General features: G+C 49.6%; 1 protein-coding gene across 1 annotated transcript in view; it reads right to left on the bottom strand.

The window, feature by feature from the left end:
* Cdh4 (cadherin 4) overlaps positions 1–18,395 on the bottom strand; it is a 465,577-nt gene that overhangs the window by 86,348 nt on the left and 360,834 nt on the right. Inside the window, exon 4 of the mRNA XM_028774065.1 lies at positions 16,621–16,791. Coding sequence (XP_028629898.1) covers positions 16,621–16,791 — 171 coding nt within the window. The remainder of the gene's footprint in view (positions 1–16,620; positions 16,792–18,395) is intronic.

Here is an 18,395-nt window from a genome sequence, read left to right as displayed (position 1 = left end):
GGCCCTGGGTTGTGACTGTGTGTCTGCAGGGGAGCAGGGCCCTGGGTTGTGACTGTGTGTCTGCAGGGGAGCAGGGCCCTGGGTTGTGACTGTGTGTCTGCAGGGGAGCGGGAACCCTGGGTTGTGACTGTGTGTCTGCAGGGGAGCAGGGCCCTGGGTTCACAGCTACCATCCCTGCCCCATGGAGACCAGCTGGAGAAGATGGTTCTGAATTTGTCAGAGTCTGAAGAGAAGCTTCCTAAGGGACCTCCTGAGGAGCAACGTTTTTCAACTTCTGACATCCTAACCCCAACTTTACATCTGTATTCTTGCCAGGCCATGGTCCCTATACCACTATGTGTTTCCCAGTCAGCTGGTCATCCCTGGAGGTGACGTCCTCCAATCATGCTTGCTCCGACACACTGGTTGGGTCTGAGCAGCCTTTCTCAGCCGTGTTTCCCCTTGTGTTTATTTTACTTGCTGTGCTTGAGTAGGAAAGATCTGCCTACTCTCACCTTCCCTTTAGTGGAAGGACCTGCTACACCTCAGTATGGATGGAGATGGAATGGGGGCCTTCATTCTTCAGGCATGAGATGGAAAAGATGGGGACTTCTGGATCCAGGAAGTCGAACCCCAAGAGCCTTGATCACAACATTTGGGGGTACACACAGGGGCCCTGCTACCAGAGACTGACAGTGTAACCTCAGCTCCAATTCCCCCAACATCTCACCATTTTAAGACCCACCCAAGGCACCAGCTGGCTAGGGTCTGGGGATGCTGCGGCTCCAGAAATCAGCGTGAGGTCCCATGAATCCTCTATGTCCCAGCACTGCTGGCCTCCTCTCAAGGGCATCCTCCTTATGACTACTGCTCCCCACAGGTTGATTCCCAGCCCCCCTCCCTCTCAGCACTGCGGTGGAGCTTTCAAGCAGGTGGGAGCTCCAGGCTGTAAACTGGAAGATCAGGGAATGAAGGAGTCGTTGACTGCAGCAGTTTCTTAGCAACCGTTATTAGAGGGCTCCGCGGTAGTTAAAAAAAGATCAGCTCTCTTGAAAATGGAGCCGTGGATGGTGGAGCCGGCTGTCCTCCATGCCTCTGCTCTGTGCATTGGAGGAAATACCCAGGAAAATAGGAAAATTGTCTGTAGCCCTCTCCCCAGAAACAACCATGTGGCCATGGCATTCTGCCTTGGGACAGGTACAGATACCAAAACTCCACCAAGTCACTGCTGATGTTCATGACGCTGAGACTGGGCTGTGTCCCCGCACTTCTTCATAGAATTACCCAGAGTTCAAGAGTAGTGCTATCTCCCATAGATCCAGGTCTGAGTTGGTGCTGACAGTCACAGTATGGCCTGCTCCAGCTCAGGTGCGTGTGTGTGTGTGCACGTGTATGTGCACATGTGTCTGTGTGTAGATGTGTGTGTGTGAGTGTGTATGTGAGTATGTGTGTATGTATGTATGCATGTATGTGTGTGAGTGTGTATATACCTCCTAGGATCTGAGGGACTCACAAGGACTTCAGGACGGGGCCCAGCACCACACACTCCTCACTGTACTATGCTGAGGTGTGAGGTGGGTAATATGTGGATTGCTGGTCCCAGGGGGCTTTTGTTTTGCTATTTAGCTGGAATGGAAGCTGTTTTTAGAAACATTTCAAAGATTTTGAGACTTTGTTTCCCAACAGTGGTTCCCCGGTGATACTGTGATGATACTGTTTCCTGTGAGAGTTCTGTCCTGCCTCATGAGCTGGGGTTTGTGGAGGAGAGCTCCATGCCTCCCATCGTGCCGCACTGTCTCACTCCTCTGTCTCCTCATCTGCACCGTGCAGCTGGAGACACCTGACTCCTGACAGGTGTGGACAAAATCAGGTCACACATGGGGGTATCTCTGCAGACCCAGGCCCCACAGGTGCTCAACATAGGGGCTCAGCTCCATTCCCAGCATCGACAATGCATGTCAAGTGACCTGGCCGGCTGGCTGGCTTTTGCATAGGCTGTAGTTTTCCTTATCTGAATGAAGATTGACCTGATATTTTCCATCCTATGAGAAATGCTTCCCTCACCCCCGATAACATGACCTCTTTTGGTTAGGGTGTGCCCTCTCTCTTGGCAGAAGATACTGAGGGCAAACAGCACAAAATATTCACCTCCTTCTAGTGCTTCTGTCCAGCCTCCCTACCCCGATCCCTGTCTCTGTCATGTCTGTAATGCCTCCTGGAGATTCTTGTTTCACATGGCCTTCATTTTCCGGAGAGTGGGTGGGTGAATTTCAGCTCTGAGTATTCCAAGCCACAAAGCTGCTGGGAGAGGAAGTTTTTCTTATAATGGACTTCCGTGTTTTGACAGTTTAATGGCCTAGCAATTGGGTTGGAAGCTAGAAATAAAGTTGGCTTGCCCTGGGTGGCTAAGCAACACTCTCTGGCTTCTACCACAGCCCTGGCATTCCCAGCCTGGGTCTCCTCACCTGGGACCTGTGGTATCAGCTCAAGGGGCTCATCCTGGCCTCTGCCATCTGCTTTGCACACACAGCTTTGAAACCCAGCTTTTGAACTGAATTGATTCCACCCTCAAGAGGAGGAACTCGGAGGGAAAAAGATATTGATGGAAATCCCCCAGCCGCAGCTTCCTTAACATGTAATCAAGTTACCGCTCATATTTTCAAATAAGTTTGAGCAGCTGAACCAGAAGATCTCATCTGGGAACCAAACAAAAATTTAAACACCGCCTGCCTCTCAGTATTAGGGAGTTTTAGACTTTCAAATAACCAAGCCCAGGGATATTGGTTTGGACAGGTTCTCTCTCTCTCTCTCTCTCTCTCTCTCTCTCTCTCTCTCTCTCTCTCTCTCTCTGGAACCACTAATTGCCAGCTTGGACGGATTGTGCCAAGCACGCCAAGTTCCTATCCGGTGGTTCATGATTTGAAAGTATTCAGAAGAAGGTCAGAGCTATTGAGCCACCCAGAGGGAGTCTAAGCAACACTTCCCTGGACACACATTAGCAAAATACCTCAGGAGAGACAGGGCAGCTCACTTACAGGTGAGTGACTAGCCATGGTAAGCTACCTGCAGGGAGGTGGGGGTGTAGTGTGCAAAAAGGAGGGTTAGTAAGTGATGCAAGAGAAGTTTCCTTGACTCTCCAGAGCCATCAGGTTAGAACACAGTATGGATCACGAGTGTTGATCCCTCTATGCCTGCCAGCTGCCCACTCCCAAGAGCCAGGTCTTGGATAAACAGAATTAGGAGGAAATGTCTCTGAGCTGAAGTCATCTGTGAATATCCTACAAAGGACGACAGAATGATGGGGAGAAGTGTGCGCGTGCATGTGTGTGTGTGTGCATATGTGAGAGTGTGTGCATGAATGTGTGTATGTATGTGTATGTGCGTATGTGAGTAAGTGTGAGTGTGTATGTGAATGTGTGCATGAGTGTGTATGTGTGTGCTTGTGAGTGTGAGTGTGTGAGTGTGTGCATATGTGAGTGTGTGCATGTGTGTGTGTGAGTGTTGTGTGTGTCTCCGTCTTAAAAAGGTCACCTGCTGGGCTGTGGTGGTTGCAAAGTAGAGTTCCAGTGGCAGGGGTGGGTGAATGGAGGTGGGTGGGATGGGTGGTGGTGGGAAACGGGGAAGCTGAATTGTTTGGGGACATCTACCAGCCACTGCTTTTACCCACCCTGCCCTGGGTGGTGTTTACTACTCTGCAACCCTGGGTGTGAGCAAGGAAAGTTCTTTAGCTTAACTTTGGTGTCTCCAAGTCCAGTTCTGTTCCTGGATCTATGACCTGGAGTGAGAACTTTGGCCTCTCTGAGCTGCTGTCTTTTGGGGAACAACATGGCCAGAGTGTACTGCTTTTTGCCAGGCTACAGCTGAGCTTAATCAGTCAGGGAGGGCTCCAAGCTCCTAGGAAAGCACACTATAGGTACTGGCAGTTAGGAGCATCCTTGAAACAGGCCGAGTATGCTTATATGGAAGTATGCTTGTGCTCACTTATGGGATTGGAAGGGGCCACAGCTCTCTCCCTGGAGCATGAGGCCAGCAGCAGAGGGACACCAGCTAAACCTGAGCCTATGACTGTTACCTTCCTCAGCAGAAGGGCTCACAGATGTAGCCAGCTAAGGACTTTGAGATGGGAGACTACTCTGGGTTACCTAAAAGGTTCCAGAAGCCACCACAGGGCTTCTCTGTAAGGAGGAAGAGATATGCTGATGGAGGAACAGGCCACGCAGTGATGGTGTGGTAAGTGGCCAGGCAATGGTGGGCAGAAGGTCTGGAGAGGCAGGAAGGGGCTGAGAGAGGATGCAGGTGCTTCTGGGAACTGGGGAGAATAGGAATATTCTCCCTTTGAATCCTCCTGAGGGGTCTGCTAGAGCCTTCCCTCTGACCCATCAGACCTGACATCATGAACTCTGACCTTTAGGAATGTCAGAGTGAGTGTCAATTGTTCAAAGCCATACAGAACTCACATAGAGAGTGAAGGGAAGCAACACAGGAGGCTGCCTTCTGAACTTCAGAGACTTAAGGACCCACATACACTCTGGACACTGAGTAGGGCATCCCAGGCTCACTGTGGCTGGAGGAGGACATGCTGTAAGGATCTGGGAGGACTGAGACTCTGCCCACCCCCACCCAGTGTCCAGGCTGAGGCTGATTTATGACCCTAGGGCTGCAAATATTCCTCAAGAGACTTGTTTCATTGCTGTGAAAAAATACCAGTCGGAGAGGAAGACTCATGTTGTTTTGACTCATGGTCTCTTCGGGGACTGCAGTCTATCACAGCGGGGAAGGTATGATGGGACAACTCCACCCACAGTAGTGGAAACATAACGGGTCCAGAGGCAGGGCTTGTATGAGCCCCAAAGTTTCACCCCGCAGCCACCCGCTTGAGCCAGTCAGGTTCCACCTCTGAAAATTAAGGCTCCTTAGCCCCAAAGTGCCACAGCCAGGGAAAAAGTACTACAATCACGAACCGGTGGAAAACATTTGGAGTTCAAACTGTAATGGGGTATGCATGGCTCCTGAATCCACACAGGGCCACTCATCTAACTAGAGATGTCAGGTGGGCTTCCAGGGACAGGAGCTGGTGGTTAGAGACATTCACGAAAAGTCTTCTCTGGAGAGGGATGTAGCTCAGTTGATACAATGTGTCTAACTAGCATACATGAAACCCTGGGATCCATTCCCAGCAGTGTAGAAACTGGGGATGGTGGCTCACCCCTGGAATTCTAGTGTACTCTAGAGGCTGAGGTAGGAAGATCAGGAGTTGAAGGTCATTTGCTCCATTGTGAGGGTTGGCTACATGATACCCTGTGTCAAAACCAGCAAACGCTTCTCTGGAAATAAAACCCCTAAGTGTTACCGTTTACAGCCTTCAGGAAGGCCAGTGTGACATCTTAGCAGATAGCAGTGCTTATGATGCGGGTTTGAACATCTGAGTTTGATACTCCCCTTCATATACATCACATCACACACATACAACACATACACACAACACACACACATACACGTACAATGTATATAACACACACAACATACACACACAACAACATGTACAACACAAACAACAATACACAAATACACATATAACATACACACATAACATGTACAACACATAAAACAGACACACAAATACACACACAACACACAATACAACACACATAAACACACACAGAAAACACACAAATGAACACACATAAACATTTACAATACATACAACACACACACATACACACAAATGCATAAAGTTGGAAGGTGAGAACTGACTTCATAAAGTCCTATGATCTCCTGAGACACACTATGGTCGTCTTTGTACATGGATGCACACACACACACACACACACACACACACACACAGAGTGATAATAATTTTAAAAAGTAAAGCCCTCTAGAAACTGAGACTTGACGTGTTAATGACCTGGCTGCATTCTTAGCTGTTCGTGGAGTTAAGGATCAGCACTGAGGGCTGAGTGGGCTGCTCAGCTGTAATGTTCTTGCCATGCAACAGGAAGGACAAAGCTTAATGCCAGTACCCTTATAAATATCTGGATGTGGCAGCAATTACACATAACCACAGTGCTATGTGTCGGGGGCAGAGTGGAGACAGGAGGATTCCTTGGGCCTCACTGGCCAGCCATCTTAGCCTAATTGGTGAGGTTCTGGTTCAGTGGGAGACCCCATCTCAAAACCTACAGTAGAGAGTGAATGAAGGAGGTATCTGGCTTCAACCTGCAGCCTCCACCCACACACGCACATGTGTGCACACACATGAAGACACACACACACACACCACATACACCACACATACATCACACATACACACCACACACACATACACACAATATCCATACACTACATACACCAAACACCACACACACACACACACACACACACATCACACATCACATCACACATACACCACACACACATCACACATACACCACACACACCACACACACACATACACACAACATACATACACTACATACACCACACCACACACACACACACATCACACACACACCACACACACACACATCACACATATACCACACACACCATACACACACACATACACACACCAAACATACACTACATATACCATACACTACACACACACATCACACATACACCACACACACATCACACATACACCATACACACCATATACCACACACATCTCTCTCTCTCTCTCTCTCACACACACACACACACACACCATACATCACACCCCTCCACACCACACACACATCATACACCACACACACTATATAATACACATACCACATATACCCCCCATACCCCACCCCCACACACATACCACACACACCACACACAAACACACACACACACACACACAAACACATAAAATCATCATCTATCCCACAGAACAAAATGTAACCGCTCTCCTTTCTAGAGTCCACACACACTCACCAGACAGCTGTGAAGCCCCGCCTCACCAACATACTGGATTTCCAGCTGTTTAAATGTAAGCACCCCATAGATGGAACACGATAGTGTATTTAAGCTATTCAAATATTATCCGATTATTTAGAAACATTTATAGGGGCTAATTATAAGTAACAGTTGATCAGAAATGTAACAGCTATAAAATTAATCCTTAATAGTCTCAGCTCTGACAAGTGGCTGATATTTATTTAACATATATTAAGAGCTTTTTAAATTTGCATTAAGAGAGCTCAGAGCTTAGTGAGATCCCTGGGGACATTGACTGAGATAAAGTGGCTGTCACCTCTGGCCCTCTGCTGTGGAATGAGGCCAGGTCGGTAGAGGCTAATTTTTATTGACTGCGTCTTTGAGAAGAAGCATTGAGCGAGTTAATGAGAAGAGAGAGAGGGAGGGAAGAAAGGTGACCACACACACACACCCACACAGAGAGAGAGAGAGAGAGAGAGAGAGAGACAGACAGACAGACAGACAGAGAGACAGAGAGACACAGAGAGAGAGACAGACAGAGACAGACAGAGACACAGACAGGGAGACAGAGAGACAGAGAGAGGCATCAGGGATTAGTGGAGTTGAGGCAGTCTCTGCCAGTGTGTGTGACTACCATAGAGGACCACTGCCCAGCCTGGCCTCCTCTTCCAAAGTAGGAGGAAGCAGGTTATCCATAGCCCCACCCCCTGTCATCCAGAATACTCACAGATTTTGTCCAAAATGATAATGTCTGTGAGTACCAACCCCCAGTGAGGGACATCTGCCCTGGGTCCTCCTGCTGAGCTCCAAGCTCCTCCTCCTCAGCTTCCTCTAAGGAGCCCACACAGGCTGGTCCTGTGGACTCTCGTGTGGCTGTGGGGTTGTGTGTAACGTAAAGGAGCAGATGGGTTTCCTCATGCCAAAGGTCTACAGCCAAATGAGCAGCTACTGTCTGAGTTGAGGGGCGTTGAGAATCTTTAGGACCAGGGAGAACAAGGCACAGGGGCAGGTGATGGTTAACCTTGTCTACCTGGTAAGCTTGTCTACCCGATTTGGGAATCACCTAGGAGACACACCTGTGGGAGTATCTGTGAAGGCATCTTCAGAAAAGATTAACGGAGAGGGAGACCTACATTGGCTGTGGGTGGAACCGTTCCATGGGCTGGGGTCCTGGACTGGGTAAGAGGTAGAGAGTGAGTAGGGTACTAGCACCGTGATCTCTGTGTCCTGACTGTGGATACAGTGTGACTAGCTGTGCAAACTCCTGCCAACATGACTTCCCTCAGAACTGTGAGCCAAATGAATTCTTCTCTCCTCCTAATCACGGCCATCAGCTTGACAGCATTTGGACTCTGGACACTGCTGTGAAGGATTTTCTTGATCAGATAAAAAGACATAGAAGGAGGAAACTGCTCTTTGCCTGCTTGCCTTCTGTTCTCGATAACGAATCCATCTATCCTGCTGCAGCTTTCCGCCAATGACATAAGAATCAACGTTTCCAGAACCCCAATGTTGACTGAAGATCAGAAGCTCTCCAGAATCCTCCAGGCCTTCAGCACCAGCCTTAAGTATTCAACAACTACTGATTCTCTGCCTTTCTAGTGAGAGACAGCCATTGTGGGACTACCCTGGGACAAATCTCATAAGCCAATCTAATAACCCCCCTTTAGTGTGTGCATGTGTGTGTGTTCATGTGTATGTGTGTGCATGTGTATGTGTGTGTCCATGTGTGCATGTCTGTGCATGTGTGTGTATAAAGTATATCCGTCTGTGCCTTAGAGAACTCTGACTGATGCAAAACTGTATGCTGTAGGTGCTCTGTTCTGGCCTGACACTTCCAACTAGAGGCAGGGCAGAGACACAGAAGGGCCTGCGTTGAGACTATTGCTGACCCTGGAAGCACATTTCCACTCTGGTTTACCTGGAGGTCAGCAAGAAGCACTGATGTGGGAGGGGCCTGAGCCCTGTACATCCTGGGAGTCTGGGAGAGGAGGGCCCCTGCCACCACTTGCTGCTTCTCCACAGATTGAGGGTCGGGGACAGTGAGATGTGAGCTGGTACAGGCTCTACAGGCTGGCTCTTTTATATTTCATACAAATGCAGCTAGACCCACTCGATTCAAAAGTAAGGCATGGGGCACTGCACCCTCTGCTGAGACCCTGTCGGCCCCACCCTGCTCAGCATCATTCCAAAGCTTCTCCCATCCTTGGCCTGCCACACTCACAGTGGGGACCTGCAGGTGAGGGGACCCCCTTGGTGTGTGATGACTGCTACGTCCCTCTGGACAAAAGGCTGAGGAGAGATTCAAATCCATGCTGGGGCTCCTGTGAGAGCTGGTCTTCAGGGCTAGCTGGACAGTGTAGCCAGGCCTCCTCCTGTCTCTGGCCTGTAGAAGACAGCCTACAAGAGGACAGACTTGCTGAGGCACCTCTTGGCCATCTTGAGGCAGGACGGCTGATACCTGTCACCTCCGGTTGGGGATATCTCTTCAAGTGGCTCTTGTCCACTCAAAATATGAAGGATGTCATGATGCCTCTGAAGTGGGCTCCACCATGTGACTCTTGCAAGCCCATGGCTAAGGGACAATGCTGTGTGCAAGCCGTGATATTAGACAGCCATCTCTGCCTCAAGCTTTCCCAGAGCCTGAGACCTGAAACTCCCCGTGGTCGCCTAGAGTTTAGCCATTGTCACATCCGGTAGAGACTCACTACTTTCTTTCCCTTGTTTCGAGTGACACACCTGGAATGGCATGTACCCCACTACCCAGCACCCTGACCACATCTGGCCTTCATCCTAGAGCTGGTCCAATGTGTGAGGCTCTATTGCTGTGGCCGGCCACGGTGGAGCCCGTTCGGGGAAGCATTTGTGTCCTCACCTAAGTACACCCACTTGAGCCGGCAGCTCAGTGACGGCTCTGAATCTCTCACAGTAAATTGATGATGGGAATCTAGAACATTAATGTATTCTAATTGAATATTCTCCAATAAATTATCCGAGCGCTCGCTGCAATTTGATTTTACTGTCATTTCATAAGGAACTCTCTGCTGTATCAGTATAACCACCAGGGCAGTCAAGAGAGGGAACATTTTCTTCTCAGACAAGGGACAGTGAGTACGAAGAGCACAAAGGCCCACTAAGTTCTTTCACAGGACTGATTAAATCACAGAATACAGGGCAGCTGAGGTAGGGGACGCTGCATTAGCCATGTCCCCGAGGCTCCAGCAGGGACAGCAGAACCAGGGCACTGTAGATTACAGGGATGCTTGTGGGGGATGTCCTGTCCTGTCTGCTGGGCTGCTCTTCCAGAATGACATCATCCCTTCCTCACCACGGGGCTAGGAAGGAACTCATACCTGTGGCTGTAATGTAAACATCTGATATGCAGGGTACCTGATATGTGGCAACCCACAGGTTGAGAATGGGTGCCCTAGAGACTTCTGCACCGCCGAGGGCTGTGTCCAGCCTATGGCACAGCACAGGGGAGGCCATATGAGCATACCGTTCCTCGAGGCTGCTTTCTCCCCACAAGGGTCGCCATCCTTAATGTCTACTATGGGACAGGCTTGAGTGACTCCTCTTAGTAATATGTGGGTGTGTTAGTACATTAGGTACCCTCCTTGTGACCAACCCCCTGACAGAAGCATTTATTTTGGCTCATGGTGTGAGAGGGGCCCCCCCCATCAAGGCAGGGGAGACATGGTACTGGGAACATGGGCTGCTTGCACTCATTTTAGCAGATTAGGGTGAGCAAAAGGGAATGTTGGTGTCAGATGCTTTTCTCCTTTTTATTCAGTTCAGGATCCTGTGGGTGGTTCTGCCCACCTCAGCTGAACTTCTATGAAAACACCTCACAGGCAGCATCACAGTGGCCCTGGGTGTTTTTAGTCTAATTAAGCTGAAAGTGGAGACTAACTATATCACAAGTTGACTAGACACACAAATAGGCCATTTTAAGCCACAACAGTCAGTGAGGTACAGACGACTTGACCAGGGCCAGGAGAACTCCTGAGGTAACTGCTATCAAGTCCTATGTCTTTACCTGCACTCTTCCTAGTGACAATGGGCAGACCACAGAGGTGGGCAGGACTACCACAGGGGCGGGCAGGGCGACCACAGAGGTGGGCGGGGTAACCAGAGAGGTAGGCGGGGCGATCAGAGAGGTGGGAGGGCTTGGTCCTGACATCACTGGTTCACCTCATAAGTCCTCGGTGACATCCATTCTGTCTGCAATGTTGGTCTGAGGGTGTCCCATCCCTTTAGGAACTGAAGCTGCGCTGGGTCCTGAGATTGACCAGCTTAGGGGATGGGGAGTGCCCTGAAAGGTGGTGTCCACTTAGTGGGAACTCCCCCTACCCCCTCCCGACCCCACCAGACTAAAGGAAGAACTGGTGCAGGCTTGTTGGTAGCCTAGAAAATAAGCAAGCTGGAGGTTACTTGACACCCACTGTGGCTGGGGTTTCGTTGAGGCCTTAGTTATAAGACAAGTTTTCTGAGAACAATGGAATTGCAAAAGGTACTGAGGGAGGAGGAGTCGGACACAGACAGGAAGAAGACTGTAGGTAGACGACCCTATTTAAGATGGCTACTTCCTGCTTCTTCTGCTTGTCCAAGACAAAGACTTGGTGGCTTTTTCCTGCTGGAAGGAACTATTCGGTGGAGCTTTCACAGCTCCTGTAGTGGAGGAGTAAGAGGTGAGGTTACTGTGGTGAGAATCAGTTCCCTTTCTTTGTCTAGACTATCCAATCCCCTGCAGTAGCACAAAACAGCCAGTTTTGAGCAGAAAGGGGAACTCGCTGCCTCCCTAAACACATAAAAGTTTCTTCTCTGTCAAACAAATTCAGACACCATCTTTGGATCCCCTTCCCATTAGGGAATCTGCGAGCTTTGTTCATGCTTGTATGAGCATTCTCTCCCCCTACAGGCCTTCCGTGCTTTTTTCCCTGCCTTTACAAAACAAATATGTCTATGTCTGTCTGTCTGCCTGTCTGTCTGTCTGTCTGTTTGTCTGTCTATCAACCTACCTATTATTTATCTACCAACCTATTATCTACTTATCATCTATCATCTGTCTATCTATCATCTATCTTCTTACCTATTATCTATCATCTATCTATCATCTGTCTATCTATCTATCTATCTATCTATCTATCTATCTATCTATCTATCTATCTATCATCTGTCTATCATCTATCTATCTATCATCTATCTATCATCTATTTACCTAGTATCTATCATCTATCCATCATCTATCTATCTACCTACCTATCTTTGTGTTTGCCTGTGTGAGTTTATGTGTAGCACCTGCATACAGGAGCCTGCAGAAGTCCAGAGAGGGCATCCAATCCCATGGAACTGGAGTGACACATGAAGCCTCCATGTGAGTGCTGGGAACTGAATCTTCTGCAAGCTCAGTGAGTGTTGACTATTGAACTGTCTCTCCAGCTCCCTTCCTGCCTTTTCACTTTTAAACTGGCACATGCGCATATGCACCCACACACATGTGTCCACACACATGTGCCCACACACCTGAACACCATACACTAGATAACAGAGAAGCAAACACTTGGCTTCTACCTTGTTGAGCTATTGTGGCTGTCAGCATTGGATCGGGTGACCTCTGCGGACTGCGTCAGTGCTACTTAGGATCTCTCTGCTGAGACACTACCTGTGTCACCTTCTGCAGGGCACTGTCCCCGCATGGAATGGCTTTGTGGCCACTTCCTCCAGTCCTGTCTGTAGCTATTTCTGGAGCTCACTTTCTAGCAAGGGCACGTTTGCGTGGCTTCTTGTCTCCTCAAATATCAGTTTCCAAAATTAAGTGACTTGTCCCCCAAGAACACTGCATTTCCTCCTCCTTGTCTCCAGTCAATTTGTGCCGCTGCCACGGACAACCTCCCCAGTTAACAAATTCTGAATTTTTATTAGATTCAGTTCTGGAACAGACCTCTTTCTACAAGTCTTGTTTTATCCTCCCCTGAATCTTGCCAGCAGTCAAACTTCATGAGTGCGTTAGAGTGGTGAGCGGCTTTCAGAGCTCATGCTGACATCCCGTTAGAAGCCGTCAGTACTGCTGGAGACCTGGATGGAACCCAATCGGGAGGGACAAGCAGAAGCTGAAGGCCAGTGCTTCTCAACCATTATGGAAAGGAGAGCTCTCTATTCTTTTCCCAAATCTCCAAAAGGAAAAGGGGTGCCCTACACTGTCCAGGCTAGTGCTGGGATTCTAGACTAGGGACCGTGTACATCGTTTTCCACCATTCCTCTGGGAGCTTTCCAGGGTGGCTCAGGGGCTGTCCATTGCTTCCCCCTCTGTGCTAATCAGCCCTCCATTGCTGTGATGTCACCTGACATAACTGACCTATAAAGAGAGGTTTATTTTGGCTCCTGATTTTGGAGGTCTCTGTCCAATAGGCTCTGTGATTTGTGCCAATGGCAGCACAAAGTGTGGTATGCTGGAGGTTGTTCACTGATAGCCCAGTGTGGTATGGATGATGCTGCTATCACCTGTACACTGTGTCCTTCAAGTGCCACCTCCTAAATGCCTCTCCCTGCCCTCTGCCTCCCAAAGAGCCACTCTCTTTCCATGGTGCCAAACTAGGAACCCAGCCAGTTCTACACAGGCATCTGAGTGGACTTTGTTAATCCATACATCCTCCATCTGAGAAGCAAAGATGGCTAGGACTTATGGGTAATATCTCCCTGAGACCTCAGCCACTCCTCCCGCACCCAGAACCGAGGCTGCAGGCCAGCTCTGCAGGTGGAACCAGGGAGACCATGCCATACTTTGCTATTAGCCTGCACAGCTCATCGGTCCAGTTGTCGAGAGTCACCCTCCCCCATGGTCCCACAGTGCTTTGCCACGGACCCATGTGGCTCAGCCCGTGCTTCACCATGTTCAGGTGTCACTCAGCTCGTGTGGATCATCTGTACTGTGCACCTGCGTGGCTCAACTGCCTGGATGTTCTTCTTGCCGGGCTTTCCTGTCCACACCGTGATCTGTCCCCTGTTGGGTAGTGTGAGCACTTATGAAGAGACACACTATTCCTTCCAAGGAAAAAGCCTGCAATTAACTGGGGTTTGGGAAGAGCACTCTGCCTCTGCTTCCTCCCACGTTCTCATTTAACATATTTTATCAGAATGAAATGCCTTAATGAGCACGGAACTGCAGCTAATCCCAGCTGAACCTCAGCGTGTGCCAGCTCCGCTGCCCGCCCATCAAGCTGCATTCAGGCTCTGATGTGGGCTTTTGGAGCGCTGCCCTGGAACACCGACAGGAAACGCAGGGGCTTCCTGCCGATGAAACACCACAGAGCACATGCGGAGTAGGTGTCTGCGCTCTGTGAGAGTCAGGAACAGAAACATGATGTGGGTGTGGTAGTGTGAATGATGTAATGTGTGTATGTTTGTGCATATGTGTACAAGATGGGCTTGTGTATGCATGGGCATGGGTCTGAAATGGCTGGTGTTTGTGGGTCATACATCTATGTATGTATGTATGTATGTATGTATCTATCTATCTATCTATCTATCCATCTATCTATCCATCTATCTATCCATCTATCTATATGTGTAGGAATGTATGCATGAATTAGGTTTCTGTATGTGTGCATGTGTGCATATATGAAGTGGGTTGCTATGTGCTCATGTATGCATATATGGGGTGGGGTGTGTATATGTACATATGCATATGAGGTGGCCTGCTCTGTACACAGTCAAAACATGGTTCCTCCACTCTCCTCACAGGTTTAAACACGCAGCTTCCCAGCCTCACAAGCTGGCACTGCCCAGTTTGCGGCTTCTGCTGCCTGCCGTTGTCTCCAGACACACTTCCCCGTGTCTGTGAGACCACTAGAGGACAAACACTCATGCTATGCGGCCATCTCTAAAGGAAGGCCGTGTACAGACAGCTCCTTCTGACATGCCGGTAGCTCAGAGACAGGTCTCCAGGTGACAGTGGATTCAGGCCTCTGCTGTTTGGGAGAAAGTGGCCATCCTCTGAGCCCCAACCTGCCTGGCCATCCCGGACTACTGACACATCCGTGTGGGTCAGGCATTCCAAATGTCTTGTCTCCAGGCCCAGCAGAGGACAGCAGGCAGCATCAGTCACCGCCATCCCTCCCCCACCCTTGGTGGCATACAGGTAGCACTTTCTGGGGGCATAGCTCTTCCCACAAAGGCCTCCTATAGTGTTGTTATGTTTTCCCTGTCTGTCTGTAGGCAGTAGAACAAAGACCAAGGACTTAGGGATACTGCATAGCTCCTAAACTCTGCCCCCAATCCCTGCCCCTGAACACTCCTTGTGTATGTGAGCAGGCCAGAGCCCTCTGCACCTGTCATTCACTGCCCAGGAGAATGACTTAGAACAGACTTTCCTGGAGGCTGGGGACAAATCTGATTGGCAGCTGTCAATCAAGGTTCTGCTTGCAACCTATTTTCAAGAATTTGCACCCCCTTTCCCCCCACATATGCTGCCTTGGTCTACTCAGTTCACACCTGTGTCCCAGAAAGCCTTTGAGATTTGAAGACTGGCCTGTCTCAGAGAAGTGAGCCAGCTCTAAGAAAGACTGGGCTGAGTGACACAGACAACCCCCCCAACACCCCTGCCATCCCACCCCATTTTCCTTTCCACCTGATGATGCTCAAGAGGGTCTGTAGCACCCTGGGGAATCTCTAAGACACTCTGATGTTCCCGTGGCCTCTCCCAGGCTCACACAGAGGCTTCGAGTAGATGTTCTGGGCAGTCACCATGTTCATAGCTACTTTCCATATAACACACAAGGAATGCAATGTTGCAGACATGGCTGGATGAAACTCCTTTCAGGACAAACTGATTTCTATATTAAAGGGAACGACCTGAAGAAAACCCTCCAGCAATGAGAGCCGAAGTGATCACCAGAGGGAGCCGCTGTCTGGGGAGGGCTGGGGTTTGTGTACAGCAATGCAGGAGCTGAGGCCCCACAGTGGGGTTTCCATCCTCCACAGCTCCCTCCAGATCCTGACTCTGACTCACAGGGCAGTTCCAGGGGTTGTGTACACTCAGAAAAGCCTCACGCCCCCTGTGGTGAGAGTGTGCACAGATGCCGGGGACATTACCACCGAGTCTCCCTGGGTATGTACTTCGTGAACCAGAGTTTCTGCTGTAAGGCTCCTGTCACTCTTGGATAGACTAGGAAACCTGCTGGAGCTCGTGGTTGTGATACAAAATGCTGGAGGCTCTGGTGATACCTGCACATGAAACACATACCCTGGTCTGCTATGAAAGGAACACACAACACAAGAGGCCTGAGAACATCTCCTTCTGCATACATTGGCCATCCATGACCCTTGCAACACCCCAGAATCCTTATTTTCATAGGATTTCTCCATGATCATGTCCCCGAGTTTCATCACAGATGTGTAAGTGCTCCACAGGGAAAAACACAGACAGTCAGATCACAGACAGGTGTCGGAAGCCAAAGGGCACAACTGGAAATCACACACTCTTCCACAGACAGGAGAGTGGTATGCAAATAATCCCCGGAGGAGGTGCTGTAACAAGAGAGGGCCTGTTGGCCTGGAGGAAGAGCATCCTCTCATGCACTCAGAGCTTTTGGTTGGATCTGTGATCTGCCTGTTTCTTTACAACAGTGCCTCCCACATCCTGAACCTCCCCTGGCTCAAGAATGTCCAGAAGAGACGTCTCCAGACCAGCCTTAAGAACAGTAGAGGCCCACTTACCCTGACGAGCTGCTGGGGGAAGGGTCCACGGGAGTTCTCGGGCACGTTGATGGGTGGGATGACCCAGTCACGCTTCTGCCTCCTCAGCCCGCCAGAGCTCTGATGTTGAGGCCATGGCAGCAGTGTGTCCTTCGGGGGCTGAGAAGGGTCCAGGGCCACTGTCTTCCCTTTCTGAGGGAAAGGAATCAGAGAAGCCAGGTTAGGTTTTGTACAAAGACACCTGTTCTGTGTTCACCCCTACTGGTATGGAAACGTGGGGGACACTGGGAAAGGGACAAGAGTCTTGTCACGTGTTGTGGAATTAGATAGAAGAAGCAGAAACCATGAAAGGAGTCAATGTAGCCCTTTCATGGACTCTGTGGATAATGGGCTTTTATTATTTTTAAATTCATTTGGTGCTGGGGATGGAACTCCACGGATTTGGGCTAAGCAACATGATTAAAAAAAACAAAACAAAACTCACAAAGGGTCATTAGTCCCTATATAAAGAACTTTGGTAAACTAATAACAAGAAGATAACGCTCATAGGTAGTTCATACCCCAATAGATGCTGAGCATCCAGAACATGCTACACCTTCCATGGATCAAAAATGCAAATTAGAGCAATCTGCCCTTTCACGTGTCAATCGGACGAGATGAAGCACACTCATCCCAATATGGACTGAGACGTTTGTTAGTGGTGGGGTGACTGAGGTGTAGATTTTGTGTAACAGATTGAGAGTTGAGTGGGTTAAGAGACAAGTGATGTGTCTCCTGTCATGACTCAGCGGCATTTGCGGGACGCCTTTGCTGAGCTCTGGGTGAAGTCATGACAGCCGGGGTACCTCCTCTGTGCCTTAGCGCCGACCCTGTGGACAGACAGCTTCGGAGTTGGCCCTGTGGACAGACAACCTTGGAGTTGGCCCTGTGGACAGACAGCCTTAGCATTGGCCCTGTGGACAGACAGCCTTAGCATTGGCTCTGTGGACAGACAGCCTTAGCATTGGCTCTGTGGACAGACAGCCTTAGAATTGGCCCTGTGACAGACACTTTACATGTTGTAGTCTCAGCTGACTTGGAACTCAGTTGAACTTACAAGGCCCTTGGTGCAGCCTCCCAAGTGCTGACTCTCACTTCCGAGGCCGTGAATCCTGTGGAGTGGCTCCCCCTTGTCTGTGTTCACCTGGGGTGTGCAGTGGGAAGGAGACGCTGCACATTCCCATGAAGGAGGCGGGCACCGAGGTTTGTCTCCCTGCCCCCAAGTTGTCTGTTAAACATGCCGGGAAAGGACAGGGCTTGAGTTCCAGGCTGGTGCCACCCCTGCACCTGTACACTAAGGACCTTGTTAGAAACACTCATTCCTTAGCCCCAGGTCTGGCCAACTCAGGGGTGAGCTGAATGTCTCTGTCTAGTGAGTCTTTGGGTGAAGAACATCGTTGGTTTTCAGACACGTGTGTTCATTGCAAAGTTCACGAGCTCCAGATGCCAGGCTCACCTGTCCCAGGGACCTACTCTGGAGGGAAGGGTTTATTTTTCCAGCATTAGGCAAAAACCCAGGCCTTTTGAATACTAAACAAGAGATCCTACCCTGATCTCTGTCTTCTTCCTTCTTCCTTCCCTCTCACCCTTCCTCTCTCCCTCCTCCCCTCTCTCCCTTCCTCTTTCTTCCTTTCTTCCTTCCTTTCTTTCTTTCTTTCTTTCTTTCTTTCTTTCTTTCTTTCTTTCTTTCTTTCTTTTTTTCTTTCTTTCTTTCTTTCCTTCCTTCCTTCCTTCCTTCTTTCTTCTTTCCTCCCTCC

The sequence above is a fragment of the Grammomys surdaster genome, unplaced genomic scaffold, assembly GCF_004785775.1.
Source record: "Grammomys surdaster isolate TR1022 unplaced genomic scaffold, NIH_TR_1.0 238, whole genome shotgun sequence".
NCBI lineage: Eukaryota > Metazoa > Chordata > Mammalia > Rodentia > Muridae > Grammomys > Grammomys surdaster.
This window is presented reverse-complemented; position numbering and strand designations above follow the sequence as displayed.